At 40.5% G+C, this 19,988-nt stretch overlaps 3 protein-coding genes across 4 annotated transcripts in view; 2 read left to right on the top strand and 1 right to left on the bottom strand.

The window, feature by feature from the left end:
* The window catches only part of LOC126803709 (disease resistance protein TAO1-like), a 99,971-nt gene that overhangs the window by 51,990 nt on the left and 27,993 nt on the right, over positions 1-19,988 (top strand). The window lies entirely within an intron of this gene.
* Positions 1,193-2,651, top strand: LOC126797787 (nudix hydrolase 18, mitochondrial-like). The gene is made up of 5 exons (XM_050524510.1): positions 1,193-1,297; positions 1,572-1,689; positions 1,785-1,868; positions 1,959-2,087; positions 2,211-2,651. The coding sequence occupies exons 1-5, from the start codon at positions 1,209-1,211 to the stop codon at positions 2,382-2,384; spliced, it is 594 nt and encodes a 197-aa protein (XP_050380467.1). The 5' UTR covers positions 1,193-1,208; the 3' UTR covers positions 2,385-2,651.
* LOC126797797 (uncharacterized) lies at positions 8,468-10,411 on the bottom strand. Of its 2 annotated transcripts, XR_007672469.1 has the most exons (6): positions 10,274-10,411; positions 9,793-9,899; positions 9,586-9,705; positions 9,290-9,392; positions 8,933-9,211; positions 8,468-8,707 (listed from the first exon to the last, which is right to left on the bottom strand). XR_007672469.1 is itself a non-coding variant. In XM_050524522.1 (5 exons), exons 2-5 carry the CDS (start codon positions 9,798-9,800, stop codon positions 9,065-9,067), a joined length of 378 nt encoding a protein of 125 aa, XP_050380479.1. In that variant the 5' UTR covers positions 9,801-9,899; positions 10,274-10,411; the 3' UTR covers positions 8,788-9,064. The 2 variants fall into 2 exon arrangements, 1 of the variants encoding a protein (XP_050380479.1); XM_050524522.1 differs by lacking the exon at positions 8,468-8,707 and having other exon boundaries at positions 8,788-9,211.

Here is a 19,988-nt window from a genome sequence, read left to right as displayed (position 1 = left end):
CATCTTCTATTTAATTGTTGCATGACTTGGCTCCATCTCTTTTTCTTTAATTATCTCTTCTATTTAATTGTTGCATGACTTGTTAATGATAGGACTCCATGTGCATGGCTTCTCCTTGTTTTCCTCTAGTATTATCTCTTAAATCCAATCTGAAAATAAGAAAATAAAATCATAAGTAAGAGATAATTAGTTTCGAAACCTAACAAGGATTCCTAGGGCAAGAAGAACTCTCAAAATATCGTCAATGCGACCAAAACGTAGAAAGATGAAGACTCCTAATCCAATTGGGTTTCCTAGTCTTACAAGGATTCCTACTCAAACTAGGACTCTAGACCAATTATGCGTTTTTAACTCATGTAAGCACAAAAATGCATCCAATACCGCCAATTCTCTTACTACGACTCAATGACTCAATAGTACAACAATAAGGGCTAAGCAAAGTATAAATTGAGGTAAAAACATGTTAAGAACGTCGCACAAAGTGCTCATATCAATTATTGACTTGAATATCGGGTATTAAGTGCATAGACACGATGGAGCCATAAAAGAGGATTGGTGTGAAGAAGTTTTGGTTGATAACGAAATGAGGAAAGAAGTGAAGTTATGTGTCATTGACACGTACTCTTTTGAATGCATGCCACAACCTTCATCAAATACCAACAAAACAATGAAATGGAATGGTCCCTTTTATCATTTTCCCAATCAAATATGGTCCCATTACCAACTTACCTCTTGCCCCTATATTACCTTCTTCCTTAATGATAACCCTCTGTTATCCATTATGTCTGTAAAACTAATCACCAGAACACCAGGTGTAGTGTCACAAGTCGACTCACAATAATCTTATTATACTTGTTTATTTGTTCAAAAAGATTTCTATTTCGATTGGCCTTAATCCATATATGCGTACAATTGTTGTTGAAGTGGTTCAGCTGTCCTTTTTGGGATAACACAAAACACTGTATCCTAAACCAATATTTCAAATACTTCATTTTCTTACCTCTGTCACTACTCACACCACATATAATATTAGCATTTTCTTGGTTTTAATATCATATATGGTTTTGATTTCCAAAGATTCTGTTCCTTTCTGTACCAGAAAAGGAAATTTGTTTTTGCTTATATAAGACCCCTCTGCTGGTTTCGTATAGCTCCAAGAGTCACTTCCATCCCATAACTAAAGCTAAAAGAAAAGGAAACTACTAAACATGGTAGCTGTGGTATCTCAAGAAAACATGGTTTCTCGCACAGGAAGGCACTTGCAGCGTTACAGCAAAGGTCGTCGCCAAGTCGTGGGGTTCGTCTCCATCTCTCCCACTCTCTTTAGTTTCACACAAGCGGATAATTTTTATCTGAGTTTTAATTGTCTTTGAGCAACTGTTAACTGTAAGCGAAGTTGGGTTTACGTAGATGACACGGTAGAGATGAATTTTCACTCTTCTAGTGGCTAAAGAACAGTAATAATACACATTTCAGCTCCCTGAAACTTGAAAAAGGAGAAAAACTAATGAGGAACTAATTGAGATTATCTGTATATGTTTGGTTACTCACAGAGGTCAGTATTGTTGCAGATGTATTCCATATAGATATAAAAATTCCAAGCAGAGTCTATCAATGGATGATGGTGCAAAAGAACTAGAAGTTCTTGTCATTACTTCACAAAAGGGCAAAAGGATGCTCTTCCCTAAGGTATTTAAAGTTGCTTGTTTCAATACAGTAAATCATATTCGAGTTCCTGCACTCGTTGATTCTGAATCACTCAATTTCCATTTGACTCATAACAGGGAGGGTGGGAAATAGATGAATCCAAGGAAGGGGCAGCCTCTCGAGAGACGCTGGAGGAAGCCGGGGTACGAGGAACCATTGAGGTTAGTTTCTATTGCTACTAAACACTAATTTGTTAAGTTGATTATTCATTGATGAGTATGGTTACTTAAACCGTGAGTTTATTTTTCCAGTTTGAATTGGGTAAGTGGAGTTTCAAGAGCAAATCCCATGATGCTTACTATGAAGGTTACATGTTCCCATTACATGTCAAGGAGCAGTTAGATTTCTGGCCGGAGAAGAATCTGCGCCAAAGAATATGGGTACGTGTGAACAAATCCACTCATTCAGTGTTTCTTCACTTTCTTGTTTTGTTTTGTTTACGCATTCATGACCTTTTTCCTGTTCAAATTGCTGATTATGTGTGTTGTGTTTGTGATATATAGATGAATGTTCAAGAAGCAAGAGAAGTATGTCAGCATTGGTGGATGAAAGAAGCCTTGGATAGATTAGTAAGTCGTCTCGCATCTCAGCAACAACAACAGCTACAAGAACAACAACAATATGAAGACCAAGAATTAGGCCCGGCAGTTCTTAAATCAATGAGGGCAAATCTGTGAGATAGAGCTTTACAGGAAAGAAGTCTTCAAATGTGTATTGGTTTTGCTTCTTAGAGTACTTAGAAAGGATTTAGGTAGAGTATGAGACTCGAAACCAACTGATGAAAGTGATGACTGAAAGACCGGGTTCTTGTTTTGTTAGATTTCTAATTCATGAGACATGTGTTGATGGGAAAAACTTAATTTTGAGGTCCTTGTGAATTAGAAACATGATCACTAAATCGGGACACGAATTTTGCTTGTAATAACAAGAGATATTGGCACTCACTACAAATGTCACAACTCAATTGTTCATTGTTGTTCCATTGATTTTTCTTCTTTAAATAAGTGACATATTGGAGCTTTGAACATGAATGACGAAAACCTGAGTGAAAGAAATGCAAATGAGAGTGAAAATGGTTTAACCTTCTTTCTTAGAATATGTCATTGTGAGTGCCACTACTCATATACAACGTATGCTCAAGCATTTTATTTCCGAAATATCAGCACTAATTGGTCTAATAGCCTAGTTTACCAGTTTCTCCCAAAGGATAAAGACCAGTGCAACTATGTGCAGCAAGTCTAAAAGTGATTAATCTTAAAATATGGAACAAATTGGATCTTGTTTGTCTATATCAGGATACTACGACCTCTGTATCTAAAGGTCTTAATCGTGCTTGTCTATATCTTGGTGCCTTTCAAGTGGCGGATTAAATTTCTATTTGATCTTAACTTCTCCAAATTGGTACGGAGGTCATTGTGCGTAACTTTGAGGGCGACTGAAAGGAAAATACGAATGTTGGCGTCGAATCTAATAACTAACCGGGTTTAATACATTCTGGTATATTCATCAGCTGCTAGGGTCTGATCTACGCTTTGCTACTCATCCATGGAAGCTGTATAAACAGCATCCAGGAGAGGTATCAGAAATCGGCAAGTCTGAGCAACAGTAAGAACTACCTGCTAGTAGTAACACTCATATATGCCTTCGTAAATCTCCCAGACATAGTATGTATACGGTATACATCTGTTCACTTTCTACTATACGTAGTAGACCGCAGTATCCAAAGCTGCTAAAGGTGACCGAGCTTAACTAAAACTAAGGCTCTATTGTTGTGAGTACTGAGACCGTTGTAGATACTGTGGTTTCTGATCCAACAGGCTTCAATCTTATCTGGAAATGTTATCAGCATGTATCAGCTTAATCATGTCCAAGTATCCTGGATGTAAGTACAGAAGTGAGCAATACATATATCTAACGCTGTTCTTCTAAACAGCAGCAGAACAACTGGTACGGTACATAATCTAAGCAGGTTGTTTCTCGCTATCTGATATTCTCTTCTTCTTAAGTTGTCTCTTAGTTTCTGGAGCTAAGAATCAGTTATGTGGGAAGGCAATGTTAGCAAAGGCTGCAGATGCCATCAGTTGAGCTCAGTCACAAGGCACTGAGGCGCTTTGAATTCCACTAGGGGTACTCTAGGAACTTAGACAGATTACAGAGACATTCTTTTGTACTCATTCTAATCATCCATAGATGAAGATAATCATATATGTAAAATGATAACAGATCCATAAATGCAATTGTTTGCCATATATATCAAGAAATGTGGTTCAATATCACGCTGAAATTCAATAAAACACATGAAAATGATTAAAATTGATGGTCTCCTCCTATTTATTTCCAAAGTTCATAGATGAAGTATCACGTTAATTGAACAAAGACTCCTACTCCTTCAGGTCTGGAAAGAGTGATTTTATACATCATCTCATTATCCTTTTTTTTTTTTGTTTCTTGCAGAGAAAGATCCCCACGAAAGCTTGCTGCAACCAGCAACCTATGAAATCAGCACTTCTTTTTTCTTACTTCAAAGCATGTATATTGACAATGCAACACCATCTGACATGATACATCCACAAAAGTATAGCATTTTAAACTCTTAAAAATTATGCAAGAACAAATTCCTACAAGTAAATATGGATAAAAACACTATGGAAAAAGTCTCAGGAACTAACCAAAATTTATCTCAACTGGTGACACTTCAAATGTTACACACCACCCACACCACCACTATGACCGCCACCCCATCCACCACTGCCTCCGCCACTGCTTCCCAAACCACCACCACCGGCACCACTGCTACTCCAACCACCAGCACCGCCATCAAAACCACCACCACCAAATCCACCACTACCGCCACCAAATCCACCACCCCGACCCCCACCATTATTGCCCCGCCATGATTGATTCGATTACTTAACATCAATATTAATCATGCAAGCATCGTTAGTATTATAGAGCAAGAGGGTATCGTTCACAAATCGGGGATCCACCAGGGCATAGAATCACAAACATTTAACAACGAATTCACAAAAGGATAAGAGTTTTGATATAGATTTGGATCGGTATAAAAACAGAAAATAAAACCTAAACTAATGTATACATGTGATCGATCAACACTTACACAAACCATCACCAAAACAATTCATATAAAGATAACAAAACAAGTTCTAGTCCTCCTCTAAGACTCAGGCCGAGACACTATCATAGATAACTAAGGTTGGATTATGCAATTAGGATTCTAAGCAGTAACCTAAAGACGTAGACACTTAGCACAATCGACCCCACACGGTCTTAATCGAAATCTAACATACTCATCATACTATGTAATTCCAATGCCATGCACATTGAATTCATTAAGCATGTCACTTATTTAACCAACAATCATGCAATTTCGAAACTTACATAGAAAAGATAAACATGTTCATAACATAAGTCTTTAATCCAACTACTTAAATATCATGCTACAAGCGTATACATAACATATGGATACTCTCGAAATCACACAAGAATAGATCACGGCATAAACATAAATTCATAAAACCGAAACTTGAAATCGCAACTTTATATAAATCGAATCAAGTAGCTATTTCATAGACAAAATCGAAACAAGTTTACAATGCATAAATTGCATACAACCAAGAACAAGAAAAACCAAAAACCGAAATTAACAAAGAGAGAATTATGGTTACACTTTATCAATCAAGCGATCCTACAAGGTGTAACTGTGACTTTCTAAGGGAATGGAGCATATTCACAAGCGTGCTTCGAAATTAGGGATGATGGAAGAATGATGGAATCAGTTTTAGGATTTCTTGGAATTGTGAGTATGAAATTCGGTAGAGCTTTGGCTAGTATGTACGCAAGGTTGATGATGCTTGAACAATGAGGTCCTGCCTCTATATATATGAGTCAAAACATAGCCTTGCCGTCCCAAATAAAAGATAGAATCAGATTGAGAAACTGAAATCTTATTTGATATGAACTTTGATTCGTGTACTCCAAATCCAACTTGTTATATTTGGCCATTGATGGTGTGTGGTGTCATAAGGATGGTGTTTACTCTACTAAGTCTATAGGATTACCTTTGTGATTCCTTGATATTCCATGCCTTTAGCTAAGCCTAACCATTCACCCTTATCAAATGATCCTAATGATTCTTAAAATGAGCAAATCTTGGTTTGTGGAGACGATCACAAGAGTTGAGCATATGGTTTTGGTCCATTTGTGCACTTAGTTGTTAAATGAGGTTTTCCTTTTGTTATTCACAAAGTGCTTTCATTTGATGAAATATGCAGGCTATTTGATGCTTTATTATCCTTTCTCTTGCATATACTTGTGTGTGAATCATAACCATGAATCTGAGTGAAAAGAAGAGAGTATGCCTTGTGAGGAGGATTGGATTGACTAAACATGTGATGTGCCTATTGTCTCATTTCTTACTTATTCATACTATGAAACATGTTTATGAAACTTGGAATTTATGTGCTTACATTCAAATGCTTAAACTTGAAAGCTATGTGTTTTGAGATTCTGAGACAATCATTTAGGGGCAATAGTGTTTTGTGTTGTTTTGTTTTGTTTTGCTAAGGGACTAGCAAAAGCCAAGTGTGGGGTAGTTGATAGGAGCACTTTGTGCTACGTTCTTAATATGTTTTTACCTCCATTTGTACTTTGCTTAACCCTTATTGTTGTAATATCGAGTCATTGAGTCACAATAGGAGTCTTGGATGGTTATGGATGTGTTTTTGTGCTTAAACGAGTTTAAAACGAAGAATTGGTCTAGAGTCCTAGTTTGAGTAGGAATCCTTATAGGACTAGGAAACCTAGTTGAATTAGGAGTCTTCATCTTTCTACGTTTTGGTCGCATTGGCGATATCTTGAGAGTCATGTTTGCATTAGGAATCCTTGTTAGACTAGGAAACGTACCATTTTGGAAAGTCCTACTTGAACTCAAACTCTTATTACGAAACTTTCCTAAATGAACTTCCTTGTTCTAGTAACTTACTTATTCTAGTAAGTTTCCTTTTTGCAAATTAGAAACTTTCCTAATCTAGTTGAGCTCATCTATTACATGTGTCTTTTTAAGACAACTAATGTCTAGATTAGGACATGATTTTCGAAATACATTATCTCTTACTATTGATTTTCTTTTCTTAATTTCAGAATTGAAGAGATAATTCAAAGAGATAAAGAAGGAGTTCAAATCCAAGTTATACAAGGGGAAGAGGTGTTCAGCCGTGCCTTATCAATTCAGCAACTAAAAGGAGCCCATGCCGTGCAGCCCATGAGAGAATCAAAGAGATAAGAGCTTGTTCTACAAGGAAAACAAGGAGAGCCATTCGATCCAATTAAGGAGAAGAAATCCCAGCCGTGCATACATGGATCAGCCCATCCTAAACCCTAGCAGCCTCCTCTCATCCTTCCTCTATATATAGCTCGGCCTCCCTTCATATTTTTCATCTCCATTCTCCCACAAACACAGCCGAATTGCTGCCCAAACACATCCAGAAAATTCAAGCCACAAAATCTTCATCCATCACCACAAAACCGTGCTCATCTTCCTCCTAATCCAAATCCGAATCCATTCTTGCCGAATCCTAGAAGGTTTCTAAAGTGTGATTCATCCATGTCTTGTAATTTTTCTTTTGGTTTTCTGCAATTTTCGATTTCATTGTATGAATTCTTGGATGTGATTTTCGGTTTTATATATGAAGAACATAAATTCAGAGTTCTTTGGTTTTATGTTTTGATTGTATGAATTCATTGAAATATGTATGTTTGACGTGTTAGATGATTATGGGCAGTATGTTTCCGAATTGTTTTTAGGTTTTATTTCGATTTGTTCCTTGAACTTGTACATCTAAATCAATGCTTGAGGAAGCCAAGGCCATGGTTCTCCTAGGGTTGCGATTTCATTCACCAAAGTGTTCTTCGATTGAATATGCGCTTCGTGTTTCAATTATGGATACTTATATAGGGCTATGATAGTTCTAGGAATTTGCATGCTTAATCAAGATGAGTGACGCCATGCTTGTGTAACATGTTTCCAATTCGATTTAATGTGCTTATGTGCTACTTTGTTGTTTAACTAGAACGCTTCGTTATGTTGAACTCTTGTTAGCATATGTTTAGGATTGAACGCTTCGTTGATTCTAAATAACTAAGAAGTCTTAACGATTAGATGAACCGCTTCGGACTCTAATTAGAATTGGAATTGAAATGGACTTAGAAAGAATCAAAATAAGCCGCTGCCTATATGTTGTTCTATGCGTGTCATACATGTTTCTTGAGTGAAATTCGTGTTTTGTCTATGTGATGAATGGTTGATCAATTGTATATAAGTAATTTAGGATTCATTTTAAGTTGTAGTTTTAGAATCCAAATCAAATCCCCCAATAACATGATAAGTGTTGAGGCCCTTTTGATTCCCCGGACTGAACGATCCCTGCTTATTCTATACTAACGATGATGTTTTTCAGGGTATTTTATAGACGTTCTAACAAAACGCTCTATCAAGCAACCATGCCTCTGATTTCTGGGTTCTCCAAAATGTAGTATTGGCGCCTCACCAAGATGCTCCGTCACCGACACCAGCTAGCAGAGAACCAATTTTTTTTGAATCTAGAACGATGCTGGTATTGCACCGGAATGTTAATCTAGAGAAACCAATAAAGATGTTTCTAGTGATTGCAGAGGAGATGGATTTATTTTACAAACAAAATAAATCGACGGAGAGGTCAATAATTTCCATTCGTGTCGAACTAAATCTCGGAAGTCATAAGGAAATATTACTACAAAATTGGCGGAGCCTCGGAACCCAGCTCCACAGTAGGAAACCAAATTCAATTAGGAAACAATTAAAAGCTGCAAGACATCTCTCCTTCAACTAGGAAATAACTAGGCCGACCTCTTCTCTCCTTATCCAACTCGGACATGATCTCCTTGTCTCAGTAGGAATGCATCACGGCATCACTACTCCTTATCCAAATATGACTTGTCTTTCCTGAAAAGATTTCGACAATTAAGGAATAAGAAGGAATGAAAATAGAAAAGTAAAATCCTAATCGAGTAAAGAATCATAGCTCAATAGAGATTTCTAACACTTAGCACAATTTCATCATCAAAACATCTAAATTCGGCATAGCTCTACTAAAACATACAAATAACAAATATGAATCTAAAACAACTAAATAAAAAGTAACAAAACATAAGAATATGACATATATACATTAAGAACGTCACATTTTTTGCTCTTATCACGCCACCAGCCCAACCCGCTCTCATTCTGTCCTGATCCTCGATTGCTTTTTCATCTTGCAGTTTCCTTAATATCTGGCGAATCCTCGGATTGTAAAAACGATCAGACATGCTTCCTCTCCAGAGCTTGTATCTCCTTTATAGCACTAGGATATGGGTTGGGAGGCGGTTTCTTTCCTTGTTGACGTGCAATTTGCTTCAACTCGGCATATGCCTTCTTCTTTGCCTTTCTCTCTGCTCGGTATTCGGTCTAGAAGAAACAGGAAACAAGAGTCAGAAGCAACTTAAGAGGAGCATATATTCAAGGATAGGAAAACCAGATACATACATCAGCTACCACCATGGCTTGCTCTTCTGAAACCCCCAGCTCCTTCAACTCAAGTACCCGCAGACCAAATATGCGGGCCGGAGGATGATCAAAAGCAGAAAACCTGTTCAAACATAATGCCTGAGTAAATTTAATATGAGCAGTAATTTCTAAAATTACCACTCAAGCCAATCATCCACATAGCACCCTATTATAATTTATGAGGACACAACTTATATACTGTCACCACCGATAGGGCAGTACATGAAATGAAGACACGATATCAAAACCAATGCTTCTTAACAGAAAAACCATACTTGATTGCGTTTTCACATATGGAATCTGGATGCCTCTGGAAAAACTTTTTTACGTAAACATCCTCTGGGAGAGTGATCCTCTGAATTGCATCCGCACGAGGAAATGTCGGAGGTGGTGTTCTGAAAAGTCCAAAACATTCAAGAATAAATACACAAAATGCAAGGCTTCAAGAATCAGAAAATAGTGTAACAAAGAGAGGGACAAACTGTTCCATGGCCTTGTACTAAACAGGCTCAGCCTTGGCCAAGCCCTTGACCAGCTTTCGGGTTTTCGTAAGCAAATCTCCTTTCATGAACAACATATTTGCTTTCACCTACAAACAGGAAAGCAGCACATGAACTCAGTACAACCCTCATATGGGTGAGAACAGCATTGCAATTCTCAATGTAAAAATTGCATCTTGATAACAATTCAGCAATGAAAACAATAACTCAGTAAACGTTTACACACATACCCTAAACGTTTATTCTTCCAAACAGAACAAACTAGTTAAATAAAACCCAGATTTGGGGGGCTAATTCATTGCGGTAGATTAGAATCTCCAATTCAAGTTTCGATCTTATTGACAAGTGAATGAAGAAAACACGATATACCAAACCCAGAAATGAGATAACCCAATCCCAATTAGACGCCAAATTTGAGTTAAGAAACTGAGAAGTAGAGAGACAGATGATAGATGAAACGTACCGAAAGTTGAAGAACATAAGGAGACTATAATGCAACGATGTAGATGAGGGGGAGCTCCTGGGTCCAGACCCAAAGCCGAGAGAGGAACAAAAAATGGAGAACGCCGAGTGAAAAGACTGATGAAGTTACCGACTGCAGAAGAAGATATGGACAGAAAAAGACTAGGTTTTTCTTTTGTTAAGTAGAAAATTCGCCTAAATAATTAAATTTTGTAACTCTCGTTTCACCCACTTTTCGATTTCATATTCGAATCTCGACCGTTTAGATTATAGATATATATGAGTAGATCATCACTTTAAAATTTTGTTAAAATTGGCAATCGTTAAGAAATTAAGTTTAAATGTGATTTACTCAATATAAATTTGAACTGTTTATGTTTCATGATTGACCTTTTTGGTTCGTTCATTCATTTGATATCTAAACGATCACTAAATTGACTGAAAATTTGTATATTGTTTAAGGATGAAATACTTGTATATTATTGAATGATATGGGGGCCTATATATATGCATTTACAACACCACAATCCCGTAGGATTCGGAGTCCTAATCTACTACGGAGATGCTAATCTATCTCCTAACAGGAAACCTATTAGGCTAAGACACACACAAGGGTAGAATAGTAATTCTCCCGGAACACTCCCCCTTGTGTCGCATGCCTAGGTTGCATGGTGCACACATCGTTACCTCGGTAAAAACCTTGTCAAGCAAAACAAAAACCTCTTGGGTAAAACAAAAGCTTGATCGAAGGGAAAAAGAGCACAACGCACCAACTACTTAAGGATCTTAACATGTTATGTAGACTCCCCCTGAAGTCTACCAAACTCTAGTGTTCCGATAAACGACGCATGCCAATGCTCTTCACATGTTTCACAAAAGTAGATTTAGGCAAAGACTTGGTGAACAAATCCGCAACATTGGATTCTGAACTCACTTGATTGATCTGAACATTCAAGAACTTCTGTTGTTGAACATTGTAGAAGAACTTAGGCGAAATATGCTTGGTGTTGTCTCCCTTGATGAAACCTAACTTTGTCTGCTCTATGCAAGCAGCATTGTCTTCATAAATGCACGTAGGTTGATCAGTTGTAGAGACTAATCCACAAGAATCACGAATATGGCGAACAAGTGATCGTAGCCAAACACATTCTTTCACTGCTTCATGGAGAGCGATGATCTCCGCGTGATTCGAAGAAGTAGCAACAAGAGATTGCTTTGTGGATCTCCAAGATATCGCCGTATTCCCAATGGTAAACACATAACCGGTTTGAGAACGAGCCTTGTGAGGGTCAGAGAGGTACCCTGCGTCGGCATAACCAACTAACAAGTTGTTTGGAGTCTTTGCATCGGGGGAAAGAGCTGCACGGGACCGGTGGCTGCTCTCGGCACCGCGCACGGTCTCCACGCCATGGCGGCCGGCGGCATCGCTGCGGCGTACGGCGGCAAGGCCGGGGTCGGCGACGGCGGTGGTGTGGGGAGATACCGTGGCGGTGTTCTCTCTGCAATAGGGGTAGAACAATCCCATGTCAAGGGAACCTTTCAAGTATCGAAACAAATGCTTGATTCCATTCCAATGACGTAGCGTAGGTGCGGAGCTAAATCTAGCCAATAAGTTCACTGCAAAAGATATGTCCGGTCTAGTGCATTGAGCAAGATACAATAGTGCCCCAATCGCACTAAGGTATGGAACTTCAAGACCAAGAACGTCTTCATTATCCTCTTTAGGACGGAAGGGATCCTTCTTGATATCTAGACTTCGGACGACCATGGGGGTAGACAATGGACTGCATAGATCCATATTGAAACGTCGAAGCATCTTCTGCGTGTAATTTGACTGATGCACCAAGATGCCGTCGGCCCTATGCACAAGCTCAAGGCCGAGACATAATTTCGTCCTCCCTAGGTCTTTCATCTCAAATTCCGACTTTAGATAAGACACGGTCTCTTCAATCTCATCAAGAGTACCGATTATGTTCATGTCATCAACGTAGACCGCAACGATGACGAATCCGGAATTTGTCTTTCGTATGAACACACATGGGCATAGTTCATCATTCTTGTAACCCCTTCTCACCAAGTATTGATGCAACCGATTGTACCACATTCTTCCGGATTGCTTTAACCCGTACAACGAACGACGTAATCTGACTGCATGAGCACTCCGTGGTCTGGAGGCACTTGATGGAGGTAAAGGTAGTCCCTCAGGAGCTTTCATGTATATCTCTGCGTCAAGATCCCCATAGAGATAAGCTGTGACCACATCCATAAGCTGCATGTTTAGTCTTTCGGACACTACCAGACTAATAAGGTAGCGGAAGGTAATGATGTCCATAACAGGAGAATAAGTCTCTTCATAGTCAATACCAGGTCGTTGTGAGAATCCTTGCGCCACGAGTCTTGCCTTATAGCGCACGATCTCGTTCATCTCATTACGCTTACGAACGAAGACCCATTTATGTCCAACATGTTTGACATCTCTTGGAGTCAATTCAACCTTTCCGAAGACTTCTCGCTTCGCTAATGAGTCAAGTTCTGCCTGGATTGCTTCCTTCCACTTCGGCCAATCTGCTCTGCGTTTGCATTCAGCTACAGAGCGAGGTTCAACGTCGTCTTCAGATATGATCTCAAGTGCGACGGAATAAGCGAAAACGTCATCAATGCATGTGGTGGCTCGGTTTCGGACCGACTGCTCACTTGTGTAGTTCACTGAGATTTCGTTGTTCTCTGGCATCAAACAAGGTTCCATAGCGTCCCACGGAAACACTTGAGTTGATTCATGGACATAGCTGTAATCAGAGACAACTTCATACGATGGTGATTCATCGTTGATGACGCGCTGTGCCTTAGTCATTCGCTTCTTTCTAGGTTTTGAATCCCTAGAGTTTATCGGTCTCCCCCTTTTTCTTTGAGGAGCCGAGGCCGAAGCTGCTCCATGTCGGGCCATCTCAGCATCGTCGCCACAAGGGGCGCCGGCAACACCACGGCGTACGGTGGTGCCGCCGTCGGCCTCCGTCCCACTGTCAGGGGCGGTGCCAACGTTGCTAGGTCCAGGAGCTTGTCTTCCACGCCCGTATTTCGGGACATCCAACCGTGCCGGTACGTTCGCAGCGGGTATGTTTGATCTCGTCACTTTAGCAATATCTACAAAGCCGTCGGGCATCGAATCCGCGACTTTCTGGAGGTCGATAATGCGTTGCACTTCTAACTCACTTTGAGCAGTGCGGGGATCATAATGAGACATAGTGGGGACACACCACGTCAATTCCTGACGTTCATTTGGAATGATAACATTCCCATCTCCCCCTAACGACGGGAAGCATGTCTCATCAAAGTGACAATCTGCAAATCTTGTAGTAAAGATATCTCCGGTGGTTGGTTCTAAGTAGCGGACAATCGTTGGGGAATTATAGCCAACATAGATACCTAATCGTCTCTGAGGACCCATCTTAGTACGCAGCGGAGGCGTAATAGGCACATAAACGGCGCAACCAAAGATGCGTAAGTGTGAAATATTGGGTTCGTAACCAGTTACCATCTGGTACGCACTAAACGCTTGGTTAGCCGCGGGTCGGAAACGAATAAGTGTCGCTGCATGCAACACTGCATATCCCCACGCAGAGACCGGCAGGTTAGTACCCATAACCATTGCCCGAGCAACAAGCTGAATACGCTTGATGGTAGCCTCTGCTAGACCGTTCTGTGAATGAACATGAGGAACGGGATGTTCAACTTCGATCCCAATAGACATGCAGTAATCATCAAAAGTTTTGGAGGTGAATTCTCCAGCATTATCCAAACGAATGGATTTGATAGGATAATCGGGGTGGTGAGCCCGAAGTTTGATGATCTCAGCTAATAACTTAGCAAATGCAGCATTCCTTGTGGATAGCAATGCGACGTGTGACCAACGCGTCGATGCATCAACCAATACCATAAAATATCGAAAAGGTCTGCATTCTGGTTGAATAGGTCCACAAATGTCACCTTGGATACGTTGTAAGAATGGAATGTTCTCGGTTGAAGCCTTAGCAAAAGAAGGACTTCCTTGAAATTTAGCAAGAGAACAAGCTTTGCAAAACGAGCGATGGGCATCCGAAATTGCCATGGAGGCATGTGAAAGCACGGGAGGCATCACAAGCTCCTGTGAAGGGGGGGATGCCGCCACCGACGGCATGAAAGCCGTGGAGCTGCCGAGTGAGGCATGCTCGGCCTCACCATGCAGTGCATGGGTCGGCACGGCCTCACCGTGCGGAGCACGGGTGAGGTGATCGTCCAATCGCTTCCGGGACTTGAAAAATGGATGACCATGTGAATTCTTAAGAATTCTAATCATCATATCACGTCCAGGGTGCCCGAGACGGGCATGCCAAAGCATATAAGAGTCCGAATCACAAAAGTTGCGTTCAACCGCATATGATTCAAAGATCCGAATGGAAGTAAGATACAAACCATTCCCAAGACTCTTCATCTTCTCTAAGATGCGGCGATGGCCTGCTTTCTCAGAGGTAACGCAAAGATATTCCTCTCCATTCTCAACATAAGTATCGAGGTGAAAATCATTGGCACGTATGTCCTTAAAACTTAGCAAGGTGCGGGGAGACTTCGGCGCATAAAGAGCGTCTACGACGTTAAGAGTCGTACCATTAGGTAACATGAAAGAAGCAGTGCCTCTTCCTTGAATGATAGATTTCGAGCCAATCATTGTAGTCATCGAAGAAGTCGAAAACACTAGATCCGTGAACAACTGCCTGTGCCGTAGGATAGTGTGGGTGGTTCCGCAATCAGCTAGACATTCGATTTCACCGCGTGACATCTAAAAAATGACAATTAAGAGAGTCAGTGACACGGGAACAATTCTATACAATACGCCGTAGGATATTGTAAGAAAGGGAATCGAAACAAAGTGCGATTCCATCGAATGTATCACATGGCAATAGTACTACATTCTTCAACTAAAGAGTTGGAAATCATGGTATTGAAGCAGTGAAATACCAAACAGTAAACGAGGGTGGTATAAACCATCCAAAAATGGTGTGGAAACACACACAAAGAGTACCGGTGAGTGCATATAACGGACTTGGAGAAAACCGGAAAGAACAAACCGGGAAACCATGTCAAAAGAACTCTAAACCGGGTGAATTTTGGACGAGGAAAACGTGGCAGCAGGGGCTGCTGCAATATGCCGGAAGAATCACGAGAAAACGACGAAAAAATCGTCGAAAAACTCGGTGGAAAACCGGCGGCACCTATTGCCGGAAAACCGGCCGGCGGCTGTCGAAACTGGCCGGTATGGGGGCCGGGACTTCAGGTCCGACAGGGGACGCCGGCAGGAGCCGAGTGGCGGTGCCGGAAACGCCGGGAAATGGCCGGAAGACGGCGAATACGCCGGCAAAACGTGCCGGAAACGCCGGAATAGTAACCGGGGCCGGCCAAGGCAAAACGACGTCGTTTTTCGACGTTCCGAGGTTCGTTTTCTGAATTTTAAGTTCCAAATTCACAATGTAGTGCTATTGGGGTCCCATGTAACCCAAAAGCGTCCAATTTAAAAACCACGTGAGTTGCACACGTTGATCATCATGCTAAGTGTCGGATAAATAAAATTCTCAAAGAGATCGTCTTGTAAGCAAGAAATGAGAAATTTTATTGAATGCCAATCTTTAATACATCACACATAAACTTCTAATTCCAAAATCAAAAGACTATTACAAAGTCAATGAAAATAACAATGGCGGTCGGCCATAACGATACTTGAATCATAAAGCTAAAGAAGCTAAAACGACTAATCAAAGTCGGGAGTATCCATGGTAGCAACCGGAGGCCTAGCTTTAGAAGCAAGGGGCTCGGGTGTCATGGAGATATGGTGAGTCTCGATCTCATGGTCCTCATCCACATGATTCGATTCGGGTTGTAGAAACTTCTTGTAGGCGGAGTAAGCTTTGATCATCTCTTTGCTAGCGCGACAATCGCGATTAAAGTGCTTAAAAGAGCCACATTTGAAGCATGGAGACTTGCCATTACCGGAAGTGGAGGCATTAGGAGGTGCACGGCCTCCTTGGAGTGTGGGACGGGGACGGCCTCCCCCTGAGGGTGCGGCGCCGCCACCATCACGGGTCCATGTATTGGACCGAGGCCGAGATCGGCCTTGTTGCCTCCCACCACGAGAGTTGTTATTTTGGTGCTGATATGAAGCGTTCCTTGATTGATTCTTTTGCTTAGGAGCTTTCCCATAGTTAGCCTGTGGCGTAGAAATTCTTTTAGTGCCAACAGGTCTATTGTTGTTGTTGAGGAGAATTTCAGAATGTCTCTCCTTCTTAGCCAAGAGTGTCATTAAGTCGGCAAAAGACCGGATCTTCCCTTCCTCTACATGAGTGCGGTACGTATGAGCTTGAACCTCATAGTTGATTGGAAACGTGTCCAATGTCTTATTGAGAAGATCTAGGTCGGTCTTAATGACACCAACGGTGCCAAGATCGGATTGCAAGCATAGCATATCCTGATTGAACTCATCCACTCTTTTATAGTCCAATAGACGGATGTTATCCCATCTAATGGTCAATTCAGGAAGAAGCTTATCATGAACGTTGTTGTACCGCAAGCGTAGTTTGTCCCATAATTCTTTAGGATCTTTTACGTTCAAGTATTGCCTCTTGAGAGTTGCATGGATGTGACGTCTCATAAAGATGAGAGTCTGAGTCTTAGCCATAGGTGGGAAATCAGCAGGAGGGTCGGCAAACATGCCTTCAATCCCTCGGCTCTCAAACGCGAGTTCCATGTCGGAAACCCAGCGGTGGTATTCCTTTCCTTCTAGATCAAGAAGGCCAAATTCCGGTCGAGATGGCGATGACATCTACAAACACGAATACAGAATCGATTAGATTCAAGTATAATAGGAATTAGAAGGGGTGACGTATATGGTCACAAGAAAAATCGATGCAAGCGGCGATACTCATGATCGCACCCAAAACAGCGGTGCACTCAGGCGACCACACGAAAATCGATTAACTTCCCTTTCAAAACAATCGTGACTCCCCCAGGACCGTCACACAAAAAACATCGACCAAGAGGGGAAACCCATCCCTCTATAGTCTCATCGGCGTTATAAGAAAGGCCGGAATTAAGACAAGAAGAAGGCTAATAGCGCCCGATATAATATATCTATACGTTCAAAAGCGGGAACGTTTATAAAAATTTACCTTGGAAGGTTTGTAGTATACGGGAGTAGCTTCTCTTGAGCGAAGTCCTTGCTTGTGACTTTCACGTCTCTTGCGTGAATATGCGGGAGGAGCAATTTTGAATGCTTTGAGGCGAGCAGCGAGCAGCGAGCGGCGAGTGCGGCGAGCGGCGAGCGGCGAATGCGGCGAACGGCGAGCGGCGAATGCGGCGAACGGCGAGCGGCGAATGCGGCGAGCGGCGAGCAGCAGGGCTGCGGAGCTGCAGGGCTGCGGGGCTTGCGAGGGGCAGGGGCTGCGAGGGCAGGCAGGGGCTGCGGCGGCAGGGGGGGCTGCGGCGGCGGCAGGAGGCTGCGGCGGCGGCAGGAGGCTGCGGCGGGCAGGAGCGACGGAGGGAAGAAGAGAAAAAAAAAATTTCGGAAGGCTCTAAAAGATTCAGGGTTTTAGGGCTTCGTGCTGATAACGTGTTTAAGGATGAAATACTTGTATATTATTGAATGATATGGGGGCCTATATATAGGCATTTACAACACCACAATCCCGTAGGATTCGGAGTCCTAATCTACTACGGAGATGCTAATCTATCTCCTAACAGGAAACCTATTAGGCTAAGACACACACAAGGGTAGAATAGTAATTCTCCTGGAACATATATCTAATATACTTTTATATACCTAGAATTTAAATAGTTGAGATGAAAAAATGTGACCGAAAAATTAATCTAATTAATAATTAATTAAAAAGTCCCCTAAAGGTTCTCAACAAGATGGTTCTTATTGGAAATTCACCCTTCAATTTAATTACCAATTAACATGTCTACAAGTATGTTGCGTATCTACAACAGGGTTTCATTTGACAATATTGAGTTTATTGTTACATGTATAGTGTAGCAAGCTTCTAAGTTTGCAGTACATACAGAAAATCTTTAAAGTTTTAGTGGTATCTTAAAATTAGAAAAAAATAGAATTTTATTATCTTAAATCTATATTGAAACCCATGGTAAGATTCTAATAAACAAAAGGACATGTATCATCAAGTTAGAAGATGAGCAAATAGGTGGGCATATTAGGGGTAAGCGACAAATTTGTTTCATATGCATTACATTCTTTAAAATAGAGAAAGAGATGAAAGAGAATGGTTAATTCTCCAAAATTTACAAAAATTTGCAAAATTATAGAGAGTAATTGTAATAAATTCTCACTAACTCCTACACATCCCAACACACAACAAACACAAATTCTCAAAATCTATTAAACTAGAAAAGAAAATTTAAATGTAAAAGATTAGTAATAATGCAAAAAAAATATGAAATTAGATATGAATATCTTCTATTAATGCAGAAGGAAAATTGAGCGGATAAATTTTTAAACTTCCCAAAAAATCCACAATTTATTAAACTCTAGATCTATCTAACTATGGTTCGAAAGATAGGATCATAATCTCGAAAATAAAAACCAGAACAAAAGTTGCGGAGAGAATTTCGGGAGCAGAGATCGGGATCGAGAGAAGAAAAGAAAAAACAGGTGCAGTGGCACACGATCTTCAAACTAAAGGAAAACTGCCCGGGCAGGATCAGAGAGTAAATGAGGATGACGACTCCCATGAAGTACAAATGAATTATGGATACATCGATACTCATAACAATGTTATCATACATACCCAAAAGGTGGAGAACGCCGAGCGAGGTGGAGCAGAAGAAAAACCAAAATTAAGGAGGAGAAAGAGGTTAGATTACATTTTGGTTATTGATTTCAAGTAGGTAATTGTATGTTCCCAATCTTATGACTGCCGCTCTACCCTCCTGATTCCAACGTCATCTTCTGCATACGGTTATCTATTTAAGATATGACTATTTAGTTTCTTAGGGTTTAGGATACTGCATACATCTTTTGCATGGAATGACGAAAAACTCACTAAATGTTTCTGTAATTTATAGCTGTGTTGTAGAAAATATAGAATTGGTTTACTCATCTTATTACATAATCCCTTTATATATGGACAATATTACAATGGTAATTACATCGTACATTATGATGACAATAATGACTAAATGTTACACAATAACTATTGAATGTTATTCACTTAATCACATCTCATTTGTTACATTGACGAAGACACATAACGTGTATTTCTTTCAACACCCCTCCTGGTGCCGAGTCAACGGTAAAATGGTGCATAAAGTATTGCCTCATTAAAAACCTTGTCAAGTAACAAAAACACAGTGGGAGAAAATAGATCATTGGTTAAAAGGGAAAAAGAGCACAACACACTTATTACAATTGGGAATAACATATATGTGCTTGACTCCTCCTGATGTCTGCACCTCCCCCTGATTTTTACATAAATCATGGGAGCTTTGATAATGTTCGATTACTCGACATTAATATTAACCCTAAGCATTGTTAGTAGTATAAACAAGAGGGTATCGTTCACAAAATGGGGATCTAGCCAGGGCAAAGAATCACAAACATTTAATAACGAATTCAGAAAGAAATATAAAGTTTTAAAGATATTTTTCAGATCAAGAACAGAAAATTAAATCCTAAA

This window comes from Argentina anserina, chromosome 1 (genome assembly GCF_933775445.1).
Source record: "Argentina anserina chromosome 1, drPotAnse1.1, whole genome shotgun sequence".
In the NCBI taxonomy this organism is placed as follows: domain Eukaryota; kingdom Viridiplantae; phylum Streptophyta; class Magnoliopsida; order Rosales; family Rosaceae; genus Argentina; species Argentina anserina.
The sequence above is the reverse complement of the archived record's forward strand: the minus strand, read 5'-3'. Positions and strand labels throughout refer to the sequence as shown.

What these genes read in the sequence shown, in the direction of transcription:
- LOC126797787 (XM_050524510.1), top strand. Translation starts at nt 1,209, where the DNA reads ATGGTAGCTGTGGTATCTCAAGAAAACATGGTTTCTCGCACAGGAAGG. An exon ending in AAAGGATGCTCTTCCCTAAG is followed by an intron (nt 1,690 to 1,784) that starts GTATTTAAAGTT and finishes GACTCATAACAG; the next exon opens with GGAGGGTGGGAAATAGATGA. An exon ending in GGGTACGAGGAACCATTGAG is followed by an intron (nt 1,869 to 1,958) that starts GTTAGTTTCTAT and finishes TTATTTTTCCAG; the next exon opens with TTTGAATTGGGTAAGTGGAG.
- LOC126797797 (XM_050524522.1), bottom strand. An exon ending in ATATGTGAAAACGCAATCAA is followed by an intron (nt 9,393 to 9,585) that starts GTATGGTTTTTC and finishes ATGTTTGAACAG; the next exon opens with GTTTTCTGCTTTTGATCATC. An exon ending in AAGCCATGGTGGTAGCTGAT is followed by an intron (nt 9,212 to 9,289) that starts GTATGTATCTGG and finishes TGTTTCTTCTAG; the next exon opens with ACCGAATACCGAGCAGAGAG.